This window comes from Parathielavia appendiculata, assembly GCF_033297405.1.
Source record: "Parathielavia appendiculata strain CBS 731.68 unplaced genomic scaffold N657scaffold_9, whole genome shotgun sequence".
In the NCBI taxonomy this organism is placed as follows: domain Eukaryota; kingdom Fungi; phylum Ascomycota; class Sordariomycetes; order Sordariales; family Chaetomiaceae; genus Parathielavia; species Parathielavia appendiculata.
Genome location: NW_026944228.1, coordinates 385009 through 401580, shown reverse-complemented (window position 1 = coordinate 401580; position 16572 = coordinate 385009). Strand labels below are relative to the sequence as shown.

Here is a 16572-nt window from a genome sequence, read left to right as displayed (position 1 = left end):
TGAGTTGAGTAAGTAGATGGAACTGTGTCCCGGTTCTCCCAATAGGATTCATCTGTCTGTAACGGTCTATGTGCATACGGGAATGGGATTTTCCTACATAGACCGTCATTGGCATACTTTCTCTTCATGTCGCTGGACAAAGTGGGGCTTAGTGTGTGCAGTCGTTGTGATGAATCAGTTCACAATGTCTACAAAGGAACGCAAGTGTATGGCTGGTGGATATGGGTCTTGATACAATAACATTCATCCATTCATCTCAGTCATCATCATTGTAACTACAAGCAGGTATCTGCATCTGTGTCATAATCCATGTGCTTTTCCATCGCCCAACAGCCGAAGCAACCAATCGTCGCATAACCAACTGGGCTCTCACATTGGGGACGTGGATAGACAGCATCGGTGGTCGGCATGTACCCAAAATGCTGGCTTCGTGACCCCTCTCCCAGATCCAGTCCAGAATCTCCAATAATAATGGACCTCGACGACATAGGGTATCACACCCACTTGCCACCAATTGGACGCCGGACTTTTGCTCCCCTGATGACGAAGGGGGCGACGCAAAAGAAGGCTCCCATGGCCCGTATCAAACCCCCTTCTCCTTCCCAACCGCAGCGACCGAAACGGGTATCTCGACCGGCGACGAGAGACTTCGTTCCCATTCTTTCATAAAGTCGGCCGCCGTCTTTTTGAGCTTGCTCGGCGTCAGCCGGTTCAGAGCCTGCGGAAGCATGTCCTCCAGTTTATTAGGGCTCAGGCCCGACAGCATGGCTGCTGACGACGCCGGTGGCGGCGAGGGGTAACGGGTGGTGAGGCTGGAGGCGGAGGAGGAGGTCCGTTTTCTGTTGTTTTGTTCGACATGTAGAGACCCAGGTCAGTCACCTTTTCACCGGGAAAGTACTAGGGACGGTGGGGAGCATCTTTGGGAAGGGAGGCGTGTGTCATGGGAAGACCAAACTTACAGCAGCGTATCCTCGTCGCCGTCGGCCGCGCGCTTCTCGGGGATGGATGGGATGATGTCGCCGTTGACGGTAGTGCCGCTCCAGCGCGGGGACGAGATGTTGGGGCTATCCCAGTTGGACCAGTCGTTGTCGTCGAGGGCTTCGACGGGGAGGGGCGCCCAAGAGAAGCGCTTGCGCGTTGGGCCGGAGTCGGTTTTGGAGCGTTGAAGGGAGGGGCGCGGGGCGCCGTCGTCTTCGTCACCGTTGTTGCTGCTGTTGGCTGCTCCGCCCTTGTGTAGCTGGGCTACTTTGTCCTGATTTGAGGCTTCGGGGGTTTCTTCAAAGGCCGAGGCAAGGCGGAGTCGTGGGTTATTTGGCGGGCGAATCGTGTCTTGATCGGTGAGGGAATTTCCTGAAGCGGCAGGCCGCATGCTGCCATTGATGCCTCGCATGTACACCCCTTGGCCGGTAATCGGCTCGTCGCCAACTGTGGCCTGCCGCAGGTCCTCCATGAAGGTCCAGAGGCCCGTCTTAAGGTCCTCGGCGAGTTGCTTCACCCCGGTTGACTGCGTCGACCGCGAAGCCCAGGATGCGCGCTTGGGCTGCAAGGCGGGTGCGGCCGCGGCGGAACGGTTGTCGAAGTCGGCCTTTGCGCTCTCCGGTTCATCCTCGTTCGCAGAGAACCCCCCGGTTAGCTTCGTTGGCGAAAGCAGCGACAGAGTGCGCGTGTGGCTTCCTGTGAATACGCGCCGCCGGGCCCTTTCTGGTGTCACCTGCTGGTTCTGCTGTCCGAGCAGCGCCTTCCTCCTGTCGAGCTCGACGCTACGCCGGATAGCCGTCTCGTCGTGCGGATCGGCAGACATGCCGAGGCCGGGGATGGGCTCGATGTTTCGTCGTACCCCCCGTTTCTTGTACGCCTCGTGTGTCGCCCATTGCTTCTTCAGCCGTGCAAGGTCCGACTCGGTCCGGCTGAGCTCCTCTCTCAGCTCCAGGACGCGGCGTTCCTGCGCTGCTATCGCGGTGATGAAGTCGGCCGAGTCAGCCGGGGACATCAGGGATGAAGTGTCGAGCGGTGTCGGGGGGAACGAGTGTGTTGTAGAAGAGGCAGGAGCTGGGCGTGATGGATAGGCGGTTGCTGGTACAATTGGTAGAGTCAGGGACAGCCTGTTTGTGCTCCTCGACGCTGTCGAGGCAGAGCGTGTTGAACGAGTCTCTACAACCTCATCGATGTTCGAGGACGGCGAGGCTAGAGGCTCGTCTGAGAATTGCCGCGGCTTGGTGTCATCGCGGTTCCCTACTGGGCCTGGATGGCGCCGCTCTTCGAGAGTAGAGGTGCCATTCCGCATGCTTTCGTCTATGCTTCGCTGGAGCAACACCATCTCGTCCATTAGGGCTGATGTTCTTGCGCTACGGCGGATGACCTCGAATCGGTTCGTTGTAAGTTTTGATGGGGACAGAGAGCGTGAACGCCAGCGCAGAATTTGGGGGTGGTAGTCAGACCACGGAGTTCTTCGTCGGCGGCCAGGCCTGGCAGTAGTGGTAAGTGAGAGTCGGTGCAAGCGGTGTGTAAGGGAAAGGGCAGCGCTGAGACGGGTCGTTCTTCTGGCGACGACGGCGGCCTTGTGGAGATCCAGCGGATTGCTGTCGCGCTTGTTGAAAAGAGCGTTGGCGCAGGCCGAGACGAAGCAGGTCCGCAGCAGGTCGGAGGAGGTCATGGGAAAAAGAATGGAGTCTCATCACAGCAGGATGGCCGCTATCGAGTGGGAACTCATCTCACCCAAATCATGCAGCCCCTGGTTGTGATTGGCGAGGCTGCCCCTGACCGCTCACTGGGCCGGGGTTCTTGGGAAGACTATGCTGAGTGGACTTGATCCCTGGTCTGCGCGGATCCGGGTCCCGCTCGACCGCCCTTCGCCGTTTCGCTTGGTTTCGTTTCCTGGGCAGTTGTTTGTGTTGCTGTTGTTGGTATCTCTGTCTCTGCACGCTGATGAGGATATTGAGACGGAAGATGGACGGCTATCTCATGTCACCCATTAAAAACATCGCGGCTGCCAGTGGTACATAACCGTTCAGACGACAATGGAGGTATGGGCGTGCTGTGTCACCTTGAATAGGAATGTGGTTCAACAAAAGCGACAAGTTGGTTTTAGATCGAGCGTGCTGCCGTAGGAAGATTCCAGGACTGAGATGAGCCTGTGCGACGGTCAGTCTGATGTTTGTCGTGTGCGCTTGCTCCGCCCAGCATCTGGATGCCACGGAAACCCGCAGGGACCACCAAACCATCATTGAAAGGGGATAACACTCAAGAAAAAAAAACAAAACCAGGAGATGGGTACGGTACGCAGTCTGCTACTACACATACATCACTGCCACCGTACAGAATATATTCCATGCCCAAGGAGATGCAACATTAGGCAGCTTGATAGTGTATTGGCCCATAAAACTCCTGGTGTATTACACTCGGTCGTCGATGTTGGATGAGGTCGGATGAAACCAATGAGAGCAGTAGCTTCCATTATCGGCATCTGAGCCGGTGTATTAACAGTACATGTACTGTAACACTGAGGCTGTGGCATGTTTCATGTCGACAGGAGTCTCCACCGTTCAGGCATCAAGAGTTCGCCTTCTCCGTATCCGTATCTGGCAATTTACGGACCGAGCACGTGCGTTTCCACGTGCCTGTCGCCGTAAGTTCAACTTGAGGTTTGAATTCAATGAAACTGCACGTGACACCGCGTGTATGTCGTGCCTTCCACCTGGAGAACAAAGGGTTTGGACCGCACGAGAGACGGCACCGATGCAACGCCACTAATCCAGGTTGCCAAGGGCCAGGTTCAACTCCTCGATCACTCACTTCATTGCATCAAGCCGAGAATTGTCATCAGCCTGGAGCACTGGCAACCTGGCGGCTTTCCCGCCGCCGGGTACCGACAGCTTTAGATGGTTAATGCTCATGGCAGTGCAAAATGCCAGCAAAATCGTCAAAGACCTTCCGCCAAGCGGAGAAGAGGGCGTTTGACGGAGCCAATGAGTCGCAAGACACCCTTGTCATCGCGCATTATCTCATGATGGATTTTGGTGTTGGCCTGGTGAGTCTGGCATTGACCTCGAGAGAACATGGCCAGCTAATGCTCCTGCACTGTGCAGCGAAGCAGCTCACCACCCGCAGGAGAAGCAATGCCCCTCCCTTCACCTCGGCAAAGCCTGCCATCCAGCAAGAGAGGCAACATGGCCGGTAAGCAACCAATTCAGCAATTCTCATCAACTGCTGACTTGGAAATCCAGACGCAGCCTGCCCTGGAGAGCTCCCAGACGAAGTACGTCCCCTCGCACGGCCTGTCAAACGAAACCCCTGCCTCAGCCATGCATTTAATTGACCCAGCTTCAGAAGACGCGGGGCACGCGTCTCGCCAATGACAGTAAACAGAGTCAGTGTTTTTCAATCCCCGAGACTCAGGAAGTCGGCATCCCAGAAGCCGCGCGGCCAGTCGATGATCGGCCAGACCGAGATGCTGTTGACGGGAACAGTGGTGTGGTCGACCTGAACCTCCCCGACACCCTCCCCGCGTCTGCCGAGCTCGACAGCACGTCGGGGAGGAGGAAGATGGATTCGACCCAGGCATCAACTCAGTCCAACGTGGGACGTAGCTATGACCAGTATCGCCGCCCAATATCTGCAGGCCGCACATCGCCCAACGGTCCGTCACATAACTCAGGCAAACTGGCCAGAAGCAGCTCTCCTGGTCGCGGCGCGCTGGACGACGACGACACTGGTGTCCGGTTCGTCTTTGTCAACGTGGCAGCCACCAATACTGTCTCGCCAGGCCAAGACGATTCCGGGTTTGTCAACTTTGGTAGCCTCGCGCATTCCAAACATGTAGCGTCCCAAAAGACAGCTGGGTCTCCGACTGAGTGTTTGCCCGAAACCCCGGCTCCGCCCCAGAACCCTTTTCGACACAGCCGGTCTCAACTACTTCCGACGTCGCAACTGTTCCGTGGCACACAATTCTCATCACCGACCAAGCTCGCCAGTCCCACCTCTTCGCGCCCGTCATTGGCTGACTTTCCTGTCAATTCAATATCCCCAAACCCAGTCATCTCGTCGCCCCTGAAGTCTCGCGGTATCCGCTCCTCATCCCCTGTTGGTGTTACGTCAAGTCCAGCGGTCCTTCCAGGCACGACCTCTTCAGGGCCTGATGGGGTGCCCAGCAGCCCTGTTAATACCGCGTCGACGGGGCACCCTGTCGTTCCAGAGTCATCTCATGATGGGAGTCGCAGGAAGAGATCGGGGCCTGAGCCCTTGGCTACATATGAACCGATGCGCAAGTCGCAAGAACGGCGCTCAACCTCCGAAGTGCGACCTGACCATGTTAGCTCTGGGGAGGACGATGAAGATCAGGACTCGATCGCCAGGTGGCGCCGAGCGAGATCCAAGAAGGAAGCCGCCTTGAAACAGCTGACGGCCATCAGTCTCCCTCGTACTGTGACGGCGGGCGATGTTGAAGTACCCTCAACGAGCCAGCGTAGGCGCCCAAGCCAAGCAGAGGCTTATATCGCACAATGCCGAGGAAGGAACCTGGCAGATACTGACTCAGAATGCCCCGTCGCTGTGGAAACAACCCAGAAGCCTCGCTTGCAACCTTGGAAACGGCCAATTGAGGAAGAGGAGTCGACTCAATCCGACGTAGAAGAGAAGCCTGTGCCGACCGTGGACCCAAACCCGGCACCGGTGCCTGTGCTTCCAAGGTCTTCTACACCGTCAATATCGCAGCTGGCCCGAAAATCTGGCATGGATGGCACGTATGGAGACGAAATCCCGGAGACAAGTCCAACTAGCAGACTGCCCGAACTCCTGCCGGAGGTAGCGCCATCTGTCGAACCCGCCCCGTCAGAGGCCAAGCCAACACGAAACTTTCAGTCTTCCCCTCCAGCGTTCAGCACGAGGTCTCGGAAAGCCAAGGGTGCAAGAAGCTATCCACGGGCGCTGAGTTCTAGTTCAAGCCTCAGTAACTTGGCATCGACGCCTCACCTACCATCCAGCAAGCCTCCCACAAAGGTAACCACTGAACCAGCGAGCTCCCCAACTGAGTCGACCATAGTGGCCAGCTCCTCGCCAGCGGTTGCCGAGACGAAGCGACGTGATACACGGGGAAGGCTGCCAAAGCCTAAAACAGGCTCGACCGAGAGTCTCAGACAGTCAGCCAGGGTTGCTAGGCGGGGTTCCAACTCAACTGACGAGCTCGCCCGATCCGCCTCTGGGACGCCTACTTTTGAGCAGAGCCTGCGCGTTTCCCGTCTTTCCGTGTCTCGGTCAGTATCCAGATCAGGCCGTGTCGCCATGAAACCGCCGCCGACGCAGCGGGATCCGAGATTGTTTGAGAACATGGCGTTTGCAATATCCTTCCTGTCGAAAAAGCCTGGCGAGAGCAACGATCAGTTTAGCGCTCGGATGGAGCTTTGCAACACGATCACTCGGAGGATCAGACAGGCTGGCGGCAGGATTCTCGAAAACGGTTTCGACGAGCTCTTCCAAGCATTGCCTATGGGTACTCCATCCAGCAGCCCAGCCGCAAGCTCCGGGGCAGAGATCGAGATCAGCCTAACTCCGGAAGGGCGGGCCATGGGATTCACCGCGCTGATTGCAGACGGACACTCACGCAAGGTAAAGTACATGCAGGCTCTTGCGCTGGGCTTGCCGTGCGTCGCAGCCCGCTGGGTCACGACCTGCCTTGACAGAAACGAACTCGTCGACTGGACGCCGTACCTGCTCTGCGCCGGCCAATCTGCCTTCCTCGGCGAAGCCATTCGGTCCAGGAGCCTGTCGCCGTACGATGCCTCGACCGCGAAGCTAGCCGACATCGTCAGCCGGCGCGCAAAATTGCTGGAGGGAAGCAGGATCCTCGCCGTGGTGAAGAAGACGGCGGAGGGCAGGAAGATACCTTACGTGTTCCTCGCGCGCGTACTGGGTGCGTCCTTGACGCGGGTGTATACCGTGGACGAGGCAAGGGCTGAGATGAAGGCTGCCGAGGACGCAGGGCAGCCGTTTGACTGGGTGTATGTGGATGGGAAGCCGGATGAGGAAGCGCTATTTGCTGCGGGGCCTACCGGGACAGCGGGGAGGAAAAGAAAGAGAGCGGCGACGGGGAGCTTCGCCGTGCAGCTTCCCGTGAAGCGGGTGCGAACGCTCAGTGATGAGCTTGTGATTCAAAGTTTGATTCTGGGGCGGATTATTGAGGACGGGGAGATGCAGGTATGATGGGGCGTTTGGGCTTGTACAGGACCGTGGTTTGAGCGTTGGGACATAGAGGGATCTTGGAAAGTGCGTTTCCGGAACAAGCATCGAGGAACGTGGTCACAATTTAGGGAATGGATGAGCATATGGTATGATGGGAGCAGTGGGATGGGGAAAGAGGCTGTGATTGTAATACTATCGAGCCGGCGCAACTGGGTAGACATAACTAAGGAACTCAGATATTCGATCTGGCGGAGGGGAAGGGATGTCAAGACTTTGACGCTGTGAGGTCGGTGACCACCTCAACTTCTCAGTGCGTGGACCTTCCATCGCCATTTCCCAATGTCCTCCTCCTCCAGTGCAACTTTAACCCCGGTTTGTATATTAGCGCGGAACTTACATAGTAAGTATTACACCCCATCTTCCTTCCCTTTACCTTCTTTGTATTCTTTTTTTTTCTCTTCCTCTTTCTCTCTATCTCTGTCCTTCTCTTTTTCCTCTTCTTACTGTTTCCCTTTACATGGATTTCTTTTCTCTGTTTCTTGTTTTCTTACGTCCTTGGTTTCGTTTTTTCCCCATTTCATGTCTAGTGCCCTGCCATATGCCACGCTAACGAACAGACCAGGGTTGGATTGACAGTTCCTTTGGCTCGAGATTACACCTCCCTCGGCATCCACGATCACGAAGAACACGGGACGTCGCACCTCCCGATGTGATCGCCCATCGGGTTCAGACACTGCCGTCCGCAGGAACAGAGCAGCTCGATCTTGTTGTTGGGCACGGTGGCCGACGAGGAGCAGCTGTTGGAGCTTGGCGTTGAGGGGCGAGGTACGGTTGAGGAGGCTGATGTCGTGTCTGTTCTTGTACCGATGCCGGTGCCGGTGCCTGCTGCAGAGAGGCTGACTGGGACGAGTGGGGTCAAGAATGGGGCTGCCGCTGATGTGGTCGACGAGGTTGTGGGCTGGTGTGTCGCCTCTGAAGAAGACTGCTTGGCCAATTCCCCGTTATGGTTGAGGAGGTTGTGATGGTGGTGATAGGTTTTTGTGTAAAGGTTTGCCATATGGTGGGTTCGCTTGAGATGCTGTTCCTTGTGTTCGGGGTGGGGGGTTGGACGGGCTCGCGGAGAGAGCAGCTTGGTGGGTTTTGTGTATGGTTTGGTTTTCTCGAGGTCGTCGTCGGGGGAAGATGTGCCGCCGTGGGCAATCATCTGTTTGTTTGCTTGGTACGACGAGTCGAGCCAGGTTTCCACTGGGCTTGCGTTGGGTGGGAGGCAGATGTAGAGAGCCTGGAGGGGATCCGTTTGGGTAGTGCCGTTGATGCAGTTGTCCCTGTGGGCGTCACAGTATGTTTTGATGATGTCTTCCTCTTTGAAATCTGAGCGGTGGTTAGGGGGCTCAGTAGTGTTTGTTTTGGGTTGGGAATAGGTGTCAGGGGTAATCTCCAAAGGGGGCAATACTCTTGTGATCGCGCAGGATGTAGCCGCAGTACGTAAAGCCAGCACCGCAGACGGGCGCATTTGGGTCGGTACTGCCAGTCGGGAAAGGCGTGGAGGATGAGATGGTCTTGTTGGACGACGACGACTGGACGGAGGAGGTCTGGCTGAGTGCTTCTGCGAGGCCTTCTCGGGCGGTGGCAAGACGCACGGCCACAGCAAGAACGTACGGTTGCTTCATTTCTGTCGCTCGTTAGGAATCAAAGCGTCTTAATAACAAGAAACACGAATTGGATGAGTGCGCTCGCGCTGATAATTGCCGGCCCAACCGCAGGATACACCTGAACCGAGAAGGTGATTGAATAACTGGGAGTCCTCGAAGCTGACATGTGTTCTTATTCAAACACTGGGAACAAGCTCCCTCCCACGGATTTACGATTATGTCCCTTAGGACTTGGAATCCCGGTTGAGTTGGACAGAAGCGCATTACGTTGAGCCTGTCCAACAACAAAATCTTATACATGACACGGCTGCCAGGAGACGGCCCCTGTGCTCAGCCGTTACGGGAACATTTAAGAGTCGTGTACCAGTCCTGTTAGAATACCGTGCTACTACTCGGGCCCTGAGGATGACAGTGCATTGAATACATCATCGTATGCCACTTGATGTGTGAGTTGGGAGGACTCGGGTTGCGATGCTGTGCCAGTTCTCTCCCTTTCCAAACCCCCTCCCCCATCGCCGCCATTGACGCGGCCCGGAGACAGTTCAGAACAGAAGTTACAAAGCATGGCGGATAGCGGTGCGAAGCCTCGGCGTGGGACATGGAGGAAACAGTTCCACTTGTCCGACTTGGTGACGTCCGCCCTTGCGAGATTAGAACCAAGATACGCACAAAACACAACGGGTCAACCTCAAAGACTTGAACTAGCGTTTACGACCTGAATTAGAAAAGTGGTATAAACAATGACAGCCCTCCACTAGTGTGCTGCACACCAGAAGACCGGTAAGACGGGGAGCCCAGTTTTCCCGTCCCGGTAATATCTCATTTCCCTTACCTCTGACTCCAGGACACCGCATCCTCCAATGCAGCTGCTGAGTCCCACTCTCCATGTTCTTTGCAACTCCAGCCAGGCATGTTGAGGCTTCCAACGGCAGTGTCTCGACCGTTCCCCTTGGTTGTTCAAGTACAAATGAAAGCGCAATGAGAGGCGAGTCTCGAAGCAGTCTCTAGCGCCCTTCCGGGGACCGGCAGTGATGCTACGGGCCAGTATATCTGACCTTATCGGATATCCCAGTCCGATTCAATCTGGCCAAGTCATCCTGCCCAGTGCTGTGGTTCACCCGCGGCCCGGGAAGTAGGCAGGGCGGGCTGTATTGTTGATAGTTTTCGGTAACCCGTACAAGATGTGGTTCAGGGCAGATGCCGCCAGCCAGTGATCAGCATGACTGGTAAATGAGCAATGGCTCACCGACATTGGTTATTTCGGGGATGGTGCATTTCAAATCAAACGCCTTGGAGAGCACGATCTTGAAGATCTGCTGACTGTCAGACAATGCTCAGCAAGGGAATCGGCGCCATCGACTGACCTTTTGGACGTTAATGCTGTGGCTGGTGCTGCTGAAGATCAGTGCTGCGCGCATCGCCTTGGCGAAGCGCCGAGCCTAGCATCATTGTGTCAGACAACCGTGAAATCCGAGGAACCCTGGCACTAGCACTGCGCTCATACCTGGTTCGAAATCTCCTCCTGTTCCTCGCGAGACAGGTTCACAAAGTGGTCGTACTTTGTGCCCACAAGAACGGGAATGGCCGTCTTGTTGAAGCCTCGCCCCTGGCGATACCACTCCTTGATGCTGTTCAACGTGCTCTTCCGTGTAAGGTCGAACATGAACAGGATCGCCACAGCATCATTGCATACCAGTGGTAGCATGTTGACGAACTCGCGCTGGCCGCCCAAATCCCAGATGCTGAAGGTGATCTCGGTGTTCCGGATGCTGATGGTCTTCTCCATGAAGTTGACGCCCAGTGTCTGGATGTAGTCCTCGTCCCAGCTACCTTCAACGTACTTGACCATCAGACTTGTCTTGCCGATCTGGGCATCGCCCACCATGCCAACCTTGATCACCACATGGTTGCGCCCGTTCTGCTGCTCCGCCGGTGCTCCGTTGCTGCCTGCCCTCGAGGCCTGGTCCGCTCCGTAAGCCCCGCCTTGTCCCGAGAGGCCGGATGGTGGACGGGATACCGATGGCGCTGGAATCGGCGGGGTCGCGTATCGGGCTGTCGGCTCGCCTTCTGTGTGATCGGGCGGGTAATGCGAGCGAGGAGAATTGTTTACGCCGTGATCGAACGGCTGTGATGGAATGTGGTGCTGTTCGTAGTGGTATCCGTTGTGGTCGTGTACATTTTGGTCTGGCACGGTATGGTGTACAGCGCTCTCGATGCTGCCGAGAGTATCGTCGTGCGGCTCAGTCGGGACGGGGACTGGGGCAGCAGCGGGTGCAGTAGCCGGATCAAAGACCGCATCTGATGCCGGGCCTATGGCCTCATGCTCCATGGTGTTTACACTGCTGTGAAGTTGAGCTGGAGCGCCCGTTGAAAGGTCCGACTGATCCAGGGTGGAGGATGGAGGGATGTACTATGCGGTAGGTGGGGTGTCTCGCACGTCGGGTGCACTGGGCCTCAAAGTGCGCTGGAGTTGAGCGCAAGATGTTCGGGCGATGTCCGTCTGATGAAGGAGGGCGGGAGAGGGGGGTTGATGGGCGGTGTACGGAACGTCTTTGAGCTAGCCAGATGACGACTTCACGGAACCCGTGTCGGGGTGGTGCCAGCTGAGTCTCGATCGTTTTGTTCGCAGTGGACGGTCGGGTGCGGAGCCGGGTCGGGTCGATGGGCCACCCTTTCGCTGTCCTGTCACTCGTTCTCCGTTTGTTGTGCCCGCCAGTGGCTCGATCTCGGTCACTCGCCCGGCCCGGTGCAGTCCAGAAATAAAATGTTGTGGATAATGCGACTGGGAGGAAGTGCAGCCTTCAACTTGTGGATTTGGACTTGGAAGGGAAGCGAATCGAAGCCAATTCAATGAGTGCAGGGGCGGTTGCCGAGCCCACAGGTACCCACACTGCTGGTGTTGGGGCTCCTCCACTGCTGTCCTGCGACGATTTCAATCATCAGTACAAATTAGGTTACGTGGTACTAGCGATTGGGAACGAGTTTTCCTATTTCCGAATCTCCACCCTGCCCAAGTGAAATGGAAATTCCTAGACTATCTTGAATGTCAGGTGAAACATAGGTTTCTACTAGGATAAGTTAGTTAATATTAATTAGAAGAGTTATAAGTTGAGGTTAAGATGTTGGAAAGCCCACTTCGTTTCCTAGTAGTTCATCTAAGATACTTGCACCTCTTGCGAATATATTGCTCTTGCGAGTGTATTACTCTTGCTGCCACGGTAGGGGTAATCTCACCTCTTACTTTCCCTTTTTTTCTCTCTTGCTTGTTTTCTACATTCCTTAGTTCCAGGTTTCTTTTATCTCATTTCATATCTAGTGCCCACTATGTGCCACGCAAATGAACAACCCGGGTTGGATTGTATCCGTACAATTCCAGGTCGAATGCCTGCAGCATATCATGGGACGCGCCAGTGCCGTGCCGTAGGTGCGTTACTTTCAATGTTGACGCGATACGTTTTCAATGATCGGCCTTCCGAAAATCGAAGAATCAAGCACCCGCGGGGGTGAATCGAGAGGTGGAGTATCGATGCAATGCAGCAGATCGATCCATCTGGTTGAAAACAGACGACAACAAACAACCATACACAGTACGGCATCCGTGGGCACCCGGCCTGTGTAAGCATGCAGCCGCTCCGTCTCAATAACCGTTGTACACCTAAAATTGTTGACTCCATTCGCATATATTAATTCCCGCCTGTAGTAGCCATGTCGTAAGCGGTTTGTTGTTATGAGCGTGGGGTTGCAACTGTTGTCATCCTGCGTGCCTGTCCGTTCATTTGGTTGCGGGGCCAGAGCAGCCATGAGATCGCTTTCGCTTATGTAAAGCGGCGGTGACAGCGGCAGCTATGCCCTGCTCTCGTGCTCTGACTGGCCCGGCCGCCAAGTGACCGGCGATTGCCGGCTCATTCGCGATTTGCTGCCGCAATCCGACAGTCAGCGGCGTCATTCGATTTTATCTTGGTGCAACCGCCCGACTTTACCTCAAGCGCCATCGAAGCTATAATCTTCCCAGCAACCAAACCCCGTATCTTGCAATGGCTACAATTGCGCGGTGCTTGAGGGTCGTCCGGCCCACGGCGTACTCTGCCGTTCTCAGGAACTCGGCTTCCCGCACAATCGGTGCCCGTCCATTTTCCATGACCGCTACAAGTAAGGAGCACCCAAATCTAGAAGCTTGATGCAACACTGCTGACTTCGGTTCCGCAATCGGGTGGTAGATGCGGTAAGGAAATACACCAAGGAGCACGAGTGGATTGACCTCTCCGGCGACATGAAGACGGGCGTCCTGGGCATCAGCGAGTATGCCGCCAAGCAGCTGGGCGATATCGTGTATGTCGAGTTGCCCGAGGAGGGCAAGGAGGTCCAGGCAGGCGACGCCATTGGAGCCGTCGAGTCCGTTAAGAGCGCCGCCGACATCAACGCCCCCATCTCTTGCAAGATCACCCAGATCAACCTGGTGTTGGAGGAGAAGCCCGGTACTATCAACCAGGTCGCCGAGGACGACTCACACGGCGGCGGTTGGATCGCAAAGGTCCAAATTACTGAGGAGGGACTGAAGGATTTTGAGCAGCTGTTGGACGCCAAGGCGTATGAGGAGTACACTGCCGAGGAAGGCGAGCACTAAGGGACTTCCCTTAGCAGCTGTAGATTGTTCGAGAGTCTTGGAGGGCGGCGGATTACGGGAAGACCTGTTGCATCATTTCTTTGGGGGCAGTTCAACCTGATAGAGACATGGGCCTAAAAGGACTGTACCATAACAGGCTTCTGGGACGACCAGGCGTTTGGTTCTACGCGCGTGAGTTCGAAGGGGCGTTCAACAGGCGGTCAATGCAACAGTAGATGACGGAGCTGTCATCGGCAGCTCATTAGGAGCGGACGAGAGTTAGGAGCTGGTCATGGAGAGATATCTAATCATTACAGGAAAGGTCATGGCTCAACTAAATCGCCAATGTTGTTACACAATTGCTTTACGCATCACCAACTTTGAGAGCCGCCCCTGAGGCCCGCCCCATGTTGATGTCGTCTAATATTTGCTGCGCCCCCATTCCAGCAAGCTTCTGAGCCAACTCTTTGCCCATGCTCTCAGCCTGTGCCAGGCTGGTGATCTCTTCTGTCGCTTCACCATCCACAGCCTGTGTCCCATCCAGACTCACCACCACCGCCCGCAACCTCAACTTCTTCTTATTGTCCCCAACAGTTTCCCCCTCCACCCACGCCGTCTCCACGCCGATCGGCACGCTGCACCCACCCTCTAACGTGCGCATGACAGCCCGCTCGGCAAAGCACGCCATCATCGTCGGCGTATCCTCCACGGCCTTCAACAGCTCCTTCATCCGGTCATCGTCCTCCCGCACCTCCAGCCCCAGCGCGCCCTGGCCCACAGCATGCAGCAACCCACCCCCTTCACTGCTCGAGTCCAGGTACTGCGAAATTCGCTTCCCCAAGTCCAACCTCAGCAGCCCGGCCGCAGCCAGAATAATCGCATCATATCCCTCCTCGTCACACTTCCTCAGCCTCGTATCAATGTTCCCCCTCACATCCCGAAACACTAACCCAGGGTACCTCCTCTTGAGCTGCGCCGCCCGGCGCACGCTACTCGTCCCTACCACAGCCCCGTCCGGCAGGTCGGCGAGCGTCTTGTACCGCCCGTTCTCTTCGTGCTGTTTGCTGAAGACCACCACGTCCCTGCGGTCCTCCCGGCCCGTGACGCACGCCAGCACGCAGCCCGGCGGGAGCGAGGTCGGCATGTCTTTGAGCGAGTGCACAATGACGTCGAGCTCGCGCGAGACCAGCTGCGCCTCGAGCTCCGACGTCCAGAGGCCCTTGCCGAGCGCCGGCAGCGGGGTCGTCTTGTCGCGGTCGCCCATCACAGAGACAGAGTGCACCTCGAAGGTGACGTGCGGGTGGGCGCGCTTGAGGGCATCGATGACCACTTCGGTTTGGCGTAGGGCCAGCGCGGAGCGGCGCGTGCCGACTTTGAGGGTGACGGGCTTCGGTTGGGTGCTCATCGTGGCGGGATGCTCGGTTGTTGTTGATTGGCGTGGGTTGAATGGCCTTACTGCGCGGGAAGTGTTTGGGTCGAGGGGCAGAGGAGGGGACGGTGTTTGTACGGAAGGAGCCCGAGTGAAGTTCCAGACTGTCGGTACCTCGGTCGGTCAGATCCAGTGCCCTGTGTTTATCGGGGATGGTGGCGGGTTGGCGGGGCAGAGTTTGATTTACCCTGGGAAGAATGTCGGGGTCCAGCGGTGGGGTGCGGGGGCGGGGTAACGCATCGGAGCGGATGCCCTAAGGTCTGTCCTCATCAGGAAAGACTCTAACGATGGATTGGAACTGGGCAACAAGACATGCGATTCCAAATCAAATAATGTCAAATCAAATAATGTCAACGGGATGCTTTTGAGCTGCAACGGAGACCCTTAAAAATATCAGGTACTGTACTTGATACCAGGTGATGTCAACATCCTCCCATGTCTCCATCTCGGCCATTTCCCTGCTGGCGTAGTGTCTCTAAGTAAACGAAGCCTTCGTCTCCCGGAATTGGTGTGTAATACTCCCGTATCTAAGTTTGAATTGTCAGCAATAGCTGAACCATTTCGTCTGAACCTGGCTAAGTCAACAGTTTTCTGTATTCTGCGTGATGGCCAAGAGAAGGCGATTTGCGACCCGTCTGTTTTGTTTTTTCTGACTCGAGGAACGTTAGGTCGACCGCATGTCTCGACATCCCTACTTCTCAGTCGGTTCTTCTTGCTGAGAGGCCTGCAAGCCAATCGGTTTCTCAGCCAACTATGAAGATGGTGTCAGTATTCCTAAGGGGCGGACTTTGGCGGAGTTTTCGCAACTCACACTATCTGTTGGCTCGCCCAGTTGCCTGGCCTCGCCCTGCTCAGAGTCTGAGCTGGCGCTGGATGGCGTCGTCGCGCCCTCAGAATCGCTGCTGCTTGCGCTCTCCGAATCGGAGTTTCGAGTCTTTTCAACTGCCGCCTCGAACTTGGCTTGTGGCGTTGATTCGGCCTCGGATTCTCGGCTGGGTGCTGCCACTTGTTCGACCACTTTTTCTTCCCCAGCGGGCGCCCCCCGAGAAGGTCCGGGACGGACACCCCCGCTTCGCAAATACAGGACGCCCGGAACCGTGACCGCCAGAGCGGCAATTTGCCTGGGAGAGAAGGAGATTGGACGTTGTCAGCTCTGTCACGATCAAATATCCATAACCAAGCAGACGCATGCCACCAACTCCAATCCAAGCTTACCATGGCCTGTCGCTTCCAGTGGCAATGCGCTCTTGGAGGGTCTCGTAGCCTCTCCGGCCCGTGGACTGGGTGAATTGCCATGGGGTACGCTGGCGAAAGGCGGCCCGAAGATTCGGCCGCAACGACGAGACTCTGCTTGCATGCATGTTTAGATGCGCCTGACAAACCTGATTTGAGTTGTGCAACAGTTCATGTGCGTCTGCTCCCCGCAAACGGCAACCCTAAAACTTAGACATATCTAACGCTCGGTCCGGTCCTAGGTCCGTGATATGGACGAAGAGTGACGTATGCCATTTGGGACAATTTAAGAGACGCATCTTTTTTCAGTGATTGGGCGGCCAAAGCTTTTGGTTTCTCGTCCTTGCATTCTTCTTGTACAGTGGTTTATAATATTTACCACTTGCTAGACGTAGTTCCAGGTTTCAAGACCGGGAGACAACGCAAACAAAGGTCTTTATACCTTTGCTACTACCTTTGGTACAATATATCATGGAGTTTTG

General features: G+C 55.9%; 7 protein-coding genes across 7 annotated transcripts; 2 read left to right on the top strand and 5 right to left on the bottom strand.

Moving 5' to 3' along the window:
• Positions 1 to 583: 583 nt before the first annotated feature.
• N657DRAFT_657103 (uncharacterized protein) lies at positions 584 to 2653 on the bottom strand (the record flags this gene model as incomplete). The annotated part of the gene is made up of 2 exons (XM_062794768.1): positions 584 to 812; positions 960 to 2653. The coding sequence occupies 2 exons, from the start codon at positions 2651 to 2653 to the stop codon at positions 584 to 586; spliced, it is 1923 nt and encodes a 640-aa protein (XP_062646012.1).
• Positions 2654 to 3714: 1061 nt separating this feature from the next.
• On the top strand, positions 3715 to 7460 carry N657DRAFT_599182 (uncharacterized protein). Its single transcript, XM_062790056.1, has 4 exons — positions 3715 to 4027; positions 4086 to 4173; positions 4224 to 4255; positions 4327 to 7460. Exons 1-4 carry the CDS (start codon positions 3905 to 3907, stop codon positions 7192 to 7194), a joined length of 3111 nt encoding a protein of 1036 aa, XP_062646011.1. The 5' UTR covers positions 3715 to 3904; the 3' UTR covers positions 7195 to 7460.
• Positions 7437 to 8818, bottom strand: N657DRAFT_646921 (uncharacterized protein). Its single transcript, XM_062793212.1, has 2 exons — positions 7796 to 8818; positions 7437 to 7573 (listed from the first exon to the last, which is right to left on the bottom strand). Exon 1 carries the CDS (start codon positions 8684 to 8686, stop codon positions 7850 to 7852), a length of 837 nt encoding a protein of 278 aa, XP_062646010.1. The 5' UTR covers positions 8687 to 8818; the 3' UTR covers positions 7437 to 7573; positions 7796 to 7849.
• Positions 8819 to 9572: 754 nt separating this feature from the next.
• Positions 9573 to 11602, bottom strand: N657DRAFT_646920 (small GTPase). Its single transcript, XM_062793211.1, has 3 exons — positions 10330 to 11602; positions 10190 to 10264; positions 9573 to 10138 (listed from the first exon to the last, which is right to left on the bottom strand). The coding sequence occupies exons 1-3, from the start codon at positions 11152 to 11154 to the stop codon at positions 10040 to 10042; spliced, it is 999 nt and encodes a 332-aa protein (XP_062646009.1). The 5' UTR covers positions 11155 to 11602; the 3' UTR covers positions 9573 to 10039.
• A 1191-nt stretch (positions 11603 to 12793) lies between these two features.
• On the top strand, positions 12794 to 13820 carry N657DRAFT_646918 (uncharacterized protein). Its single transcript, XM_062793210.1, has 2 exons — positions 12794 to 12974; positions 13043 to 13820. The coding sequence occupies exons 1-2, from the start codon at positions 12860 to 12862 to the stop codon at positions 13447 to 13449; spliced, it is 522 nt and encodes a 173-aa protein (XP_062646008.1). The 5' UTR covers positions 12794 to 12859; the 3' UTR covers positions 13450 to 13820.
• On the bottom strand, positions 13793 to 14833 carry N657DRAFT_576179 (porphobilinogen deaminase; the record flags this gene model as incomplete). Its single annotated transcript, XM_062789157.1, has 1 exon — positions 13793 to 14833. The coding sequence occupies one exon, from the start codon at positions 14831 to 14833 to the stop codon at positions 13793 to 13795; it is 1041 nt and encodes a 346-aa protein (XP_062646007.1).
• Positions 14834 to 15548: 715 nt separating this feature from the next.
• Positions 15549 to 16218, bottom strand: N657DRAFT_682035 (uncharacterized protein; the record flags this gene model as incomplete). Its single annotated transcript, XM_062796449.1, has 3 exons — positions 15549 to 15608; positions 15669 to 15978; positions 16073 to 16218. 3 exons carry the CDS (start codon positions 16216 to 16218, stop codon positions 15549 to 15551), a joined length of 516 nt encoding a protein of 171 aa, XP_062646006.1.
• Between the last annotated feature and the right edge of the window lie 354 nt (positions 16219 to 16572).

Bases quoted from the DNA above. Each gene is read 5' to 3' on its own strand.
- N657DRAFT_599182 (XM_062790056.1), top strand. From the start codon at position 3,905: ATGCCAGCAAAATCGTCAAAGACCTTCCGCCAAGCGGAGAAGAGGGCG. The intron at 4,028-4,085 runs GTGAGTCTGGCA...TGCACTGTGCAG, and splicing joins TGGATTTTGGTGTTGGCCTG to CGAAGCAGCTCACCACCCGC. The intron at 4,256-4,326 runs GTACGTCCCCTC...ACCCAGCTTCAG, and splicing joins CTGGAGAGCTCCCAGACGAA to AAGACGCGGGGCACGCGTCT.
- N657DRAFT_646921 (XM_062793212.1), bottom strand. From the start codon at position 8,686: ATGCGCCCGTCTGCGGTGCTGGCTTTACGTACTGCGGCTACATCCTGC.
- N657DRAFT_646920 (XM_062793211.1), bottom strand. From the start codon at position 11,154: ATGGAGCATGAGGCCATAGGCCCGGCATCAGATGCGGTCTTTGATCCG. The intron at 10,265-10,329 runs GTATGAGCGCAG...CAATGATGCTAG, and splicing joins AGGAGGAGATTTCGAACCAG to GCTCGGCGCTTCGCCAAGGC. The intron at 10,139-10,189 runs GTCAGTCGATGG...GACAGTCAGCAG, and splicing joins ACAGCATTAACGTCCAAAAG to ATCTTCAAGATCGTGCTCTC.
- N657DRAFT_646918 (XM_062793210.1), top strand. From the start codon at position 12,860: ATGGCTACAATTGCGCGGTGCTTGAGGGTCGTCCGGCCCACGGCGTAC. The intron at 12,975-13,042 runs GTAAGGAGCACC...ATCGGGTGGTAG, and splicing joins ATTTTCCATGACCGCTACAA to ATGCGGTAAGGAAATACACC.